The following is a 5494-nucleotide window of genomic DNA, read 5'->3' as shown; positions in this document are numbered from 1 at the left end:
AGGAATCTATTGGAGATTTTTTTTTTTTTTTTTACCTGACACAATGGGCAGCAGTCAGAATCCAACAGCCACCGATGTAAATTCCCCCACAGTGGATTTTGTCTCCTTCCTTGATTGCCATCTGCCACGGGAATTCTCCCTGTAAAGACACTCATGTGGTCACTGCCATTCTGCCAGACAGGTGGCTTGAAGATTTCCATCGCAAGGTTCTTAGTCTCTAATAATTACCATCCCTCCCCCTCACTTTCCCCGCCGCCCCCCCCAAACTTGGGCGGCTCCTGGGAAATGACATTATAACTTTTTGTGCCGGTTTACCATTTTTGCTGGCTTGCCTCCTACGACTCGTTTCCTTCGAATGTGCATGTTGTTTTTAACTCCACAGGATAGTTTAGGCAAAAATGACTTTGTAAATTTTCTTTCTTTAAGAAAAGAAGAGATTGTATCATTATGATTTTTGAAACCACTACCTTCTGGGCAAACTTCTTGATTATCTATGCCACAAAAACAGCAGAGTCACAACTAATATGAAGCAGCCCAGATTCATTAGTAAGTTATTTTGGATGCTATTCACCTTGTTTAAAAATTCTGGCTTCATGTTAAAAATTAAGCTTAAAATTGGCTTGATTCTCTGAAGTTCTACCGAAAGGTGGACTTGTGGCTGAAGGAGGCTGCCTGAGGGGTTACACACTGACCAGCCTCTGGCAGATAAGAGAAGCCACACGCCCAGACATTACTACTGTGACAGTTCGAGATGGGGTGACACCTCTGGATGAGGTTCACAAGCAGAACTCCACAGTCTACTTTCATAGTTCTTACTTTCTATAGACTGTTTATGTGGGACTCTTCACTAATATTAATATTAACATTAATAATGTTAATGTTGAGTTCTTTCTATGTGTCAGATCCCATACTAAATACTTTGTATATAGTTTGTATCACTTAATCATCATATTAACACTGAGAGGTAACATGCCAGGAATCCCTGGACAATCCAGGATCAGGAGGCTGGGAGGGGCTATGTTTTTAGCCACTTAACATGTGATGGTGTTTCCTTCCTCAGTGAGCACTCAGACATAGCACATGTCACTGGGAGGCATCTAGAGTCAGGCTTAAGACACGAATTTGCAAGGGAATTCATGACAAAGAAGAAAGTAAAAGTATAAGATGCTCTTCTTATTATCTCACTCTGTTTTATCATGTCATGAAAATTTTTGTAAGCTTGCTTCTTAGTCCCAAATGAGAAAGGAAAATTAATATCACTGTCAATTACTTTGAGCACATAAGAAACAGGTAGGTCCTCAAGGGAGAGAAGTTGTGAACGAATATGGATAAAAGATTTTGGAGGAGTCCCATCCAGCCTAAGAACTGGGTTAGGGGAAGAGTGTGATGATAAATTTTAAATTTCTGCTTGTACCTTTAAGAAGGAGACCCCCATCTATTGAGGACTGTCAAATCAGCTTGGATTGAACCTGAAAATTAATTTATTACCCTGAGTAGAAAATAAAGGGCCTTTGTTGGAAATCCCTCTGACTGATACCTGCAGCTTTGAGATCTAAATCTTCCACTCATTGCCTGATTTTTAAAAAATTGCTGATGAACTCTGGGGCCTGGCAATCAGAAGGGAGTCTTACATGGGCTTCAGTTTTCAATCCTCCTAAAATAGGGAGATATTTCACTCCCAATTTGTATTTGAGCTTGTTACTAACCTGAGGTCACACAGCTAACAAATAACTAAGTCAGGAATTAATATGTCAGTTTGACTCAAAAATTCCTATCAGTTACTGTCTTCCCAGGAACTTAATACTTTGTTTAAATTTGGCTCTCAGTGTAGACTTGGCCAAAAAACAGATCTTCACAGATTTCCTGTTATCATGGTTTAAAATATTGGAAAAGAATCTATTATTTTTGCACTTAAAATGTATGTCCTGGATCACAAATCTGGTTGGCTTTGACAAAACTGATCTGACAAAGCTCATAGCAAATAGAAAAACTGTATATGTAGAACTAGACTATTTTTTTCCATTTCAAAATAAGCCATATATATTAACCCATTTTAAAAGTAGTTCTCAAGAAGTATTTAAGCTTGTTTTTCTTAAAAATGGTAAGAAAAGTAGTAATGGTTTTTTTTGTTGTTGTTTAAATTGAAATCAAAGGAAATTAGTTCTTGAATCAATTATATTGCATATATGCATATATACTCACATACACACACATGACATTAAAATGAAAATTTGACCAGTGAAGCACTAGTAAAAGAGAATAATGTTAACTTACCTGCATCCATATCAGCAGTCAACATTTCTGCTGCTTCTATAATCAAACAAAAGTTCTAATGTTTAAGTTATGTTTATAGTAAAAATTAAATCATTAAAAACATTTAAACTTTGATAATAATTTTCCGTCTGAACTCTGTCCTACCTTTAAAAAGGACAATACGAAATAATCTTATTTCCTTTCTGTAGATAGGTAATTGTGAAGGCTCAAGACAGTGACCAAAAGAGTCCTGAGCTGACATTAAAAAGGGTCTTCGCATTTTGTATATAATAAGGTATCTCTTAACAGGGGTCATGCAATAATTCATCAGTTTCAGTATCCAGCAGGGTTATTATTAGTCATCTGGGATGCAGAAGTCACAAGTTAAACAAAAACAAGAACAGATTTGCTCTTTTTCTTTCTTAGACTTCGGCTTGAAGTTATACAGGATGATTCCATCTTCACTCTGCTGTCCTGAAACATTTCAGTTGTGAACAGAATCATGATTTCTTTGACCTGAGCATCCAGAGGTGAATTCCCACAAAAGGTTGCTCTGTCTTGGATGAGGCTGCAGCCCAGAGAGGCAATGTTACTTTGTTGCAGCTGTCCTGGGCATTATTACTGTATTTCCCACGTTTTGGGGAGGGGAAGACTTACATGTATCTGTTACACTACACATCTAGGTTATTTTCTGCTCAGAGCTTTCACAAAAGCAGTAAGATAAACCAAAGAGAAGACTTCATATTAAATGCTCAACAAAGGGCGATGGGGAAAGTCCAGTATAGATGACATATACTGGATATTACAAGACAAGCAGAAAGCTCCAAAGCACAGATCATAAGAAAAACAATCAATGACTTTGATTAAATAAAGATTTTTAAATTTAAAGATTAAAGACTTGTATTCAACAAAGCTCACCATGGCCAAAGTTAATAGGTGGGTGACAGAATGGAAGAAGGTATTTGCATGTCTAAAACGGAAAATGGATTAATATCTAGAATGCTAGAAGAAAGAAGACTGCGGCCCCAATATGAAATGAGGCAAAAGATGGGAATTGGCAAAAGGATAGACGAAAAGGAAGAGGAAACTCAAAAGGCTAGTATGCATGTGAAAAGATACCCAGAATCATTGGTTATGCCAAAAGTTCAAATAAATAAGCAATGCCCTATCACTTGAGAGTATGAGACCAGGAAAATCAGAAAGCTGGATAGTACTAAATGTTAGTGGAGTAGAGGCAAGCCCTTGGGGGGTGGTATTGGTGGAAGTGAGCAGCTTTGCCACAGAATATGCAGGCACCAGTTTGTCAAATGACTCTAACAATTTCTGGCCCAGCTCGATGCCTCAGAGAAATCTCCTACACGTCCTTAAGGAGAGTATATTCATCGCTGCATGTGAGTGTGGGCTGAGAGTCCAGTACTGAGCAGGTAGAGAGTAACCTGTGAAAGGTGAACACCACATAGCGTTTCATTATGTGGCAGTTAGAAGCAACAGATTAGACAGAAACATCACAACATGGACAGGTCTTAAAAATGCAATGCTTTGTGAAAAGATAAAAAGGAAACAGAGGATACACAACACCATACCCTGTGAATTACAAATGTACCCTCACAAGAGAACAACCGACACTGGATAGGAATGTATACGAACAAAAAGACACACATGTTAAATCACATTACAGTGGTTGCTATGGGGAATGAGCGAGTCTAAGGTACAGGAGTAATGGAGAATCAATGAAGCAAGAGAGGGGCCTTCCTGAACCAGAGATGACTGTGTGCTGCTCATCTCTGGTGAGGAGTTGTCACTGGGCTGAGGAGTGTCACTAACTCATCACTTTGCACCTGAAGTCTGAAACTAGAAAGGAAGGAAGTGCAAGAGGGAGGGAAGGGGGAAAGGAATTAAGAAGAGGAAACAAACAAGTATCAAAATGAAAGAAAAAGGACAGCAGCAGCCTTGGAGGGCAAAATGACAAGAGGGAGGGAATACAAAGAAACAGTGGAAATTAGCCATTTAGAACAGGGGTGATCTTGGCTATATAAAAGTCACTCAGGAATCCTGAGAAACCCTCAGGAGGACCAAAAGCCTCTGGCGGTCATTTTAGATGAATAACGAAGAAAAGGATGACTCTAAAGAGCTGGAAGATTTGGGGATGTCTGTTACAAAAGTAAATAAGAAAATATCTAAGGTGAAAAGGTGTTATCTTTCCTCTGAAGACAGTTTCTTCAGCAGTTGCCTTGGTTTTGAGGAGAAAGGAAAGGAAGAGAAGGCTATCTGGCAGAGGTGAAATGTGCAGAGAAGGCGCTTGGCAGGCTGTGAGCGGGGAGTGTGAGAAGGGATATACCCCACTGTGGGACAAGGCCTCTGTGCCTAAGCAAATGGTGAAACTGGTCATATACATCATCCTCGGTTAATGGTTACCTTCAAATATAACAATATAAATATAAGCAGTGCTTGTGTTTTGTTTCAATTCTGCAACATCCCAAGACTTTAATAAAATTTTTACTTTGAGCTACAAGTAAAGGGCATGAAAAAAAACCCAAAAAATTTACCACAGGAAAGCATCATTTTTACATGAAAAGAAAAATACACACCATTTCAAGCTAGGACCCTTTATTCTTCTTTTCAGTTCTACAATATAAATTTTCTATGATAAAAGTATCTTTACCTTTAATTTCAGGGTGTCCAGTTTCTAAAAACAAAAGAAAAAAACTCACTGTAGCAAAGAGATCATTTTCACTTAAATTAAATGTACACTAATCAATTTTCAGTACAGAATAACAACTTAACATTTATAAAAAGATAAAAGGGGCCCACACTATGTCACTTTTTGTAGCAAATACTTTGATTTTTAATAGTGCCTAACAAATGTTTCCTCTTACATTTAAACACACACCAACTTTACCACAGCAAGGAAATCATTTTCACTTGAGTTTAAAAGAGATTCATATGTTAGATATATTTGAATACATACCTAACAGCAGATTTATTATATAGTTAGACAAAAAATTTGTCTGGAAGTTCACAGTTCACGTATTGCTGAAGCCTGGCTTGGAGAATGTTAAGCATTACTTTACTAGCATGTGAGTGCAATTGTGCGATAGTTTGAGCATTCCAGATGTTCAAGTTGGTTTTAGAAAAAGCAGAGGAACCAGAGATCAAATTGCCATCTGCTGGATCATCGAAAAAGCAAGAGAGTTCCAGAAAAACATCTATCTCTGCTTTATTGACTATGCCAAAGCCTTTG

General features: G+C 38.0%; 1 protein-coding gene across 1 annotated transcript in view; it reads right to left on the bottom strand.

The window, feature by feature from the left end:
* CFI (complement factor I) overlaps positions 1 to 5494 on the bottom strand; it is a 50996-nt gene that overhangs the window by 13247 nt on the left and 32255 nt on the right. Inside the window, exons 9-12 of the mRNA XM_010858546.1 lie at positions 4916 to 4939; positions 2275 to 2310; positions 316 to 419; positions 36 to 139 (exon numbers count right to left, since the gene is read on the bottom strand). Coding sequence (XP_010856848.1) covers positions 36 to 139; positions 316 to 419; positions 2275 to 2310; positions 4916 to 4939 — 268 coding nt within the window. The remainder of the gene's footprint in view (positions 1 to 35; positions 140 to 315; positions 420 to 2274; positions 2311 to 4915; positions 4940 to 5494) is intronic.

The sequence above is a fragment of the Bison bison genome, unplaced genomic scaffold, assembly GCF_000754665.1.
Source record: "Bison bison bison isolate TAMUID 2011002044 unplaced genomic scaffold, Bison_UMD1.0 scf7180017864389, whole genome shotgun sequence".
NCBI classification, from domain to species: domain Eukaryota; kingdom Metazoa; phylum Chordata; class Mammalia; order Artiodactyla; family Bovidae; genus Bison; species Bison bison.
This window is presented reverse-complemented; position numbering and strand designations above follow the sequence as displayed.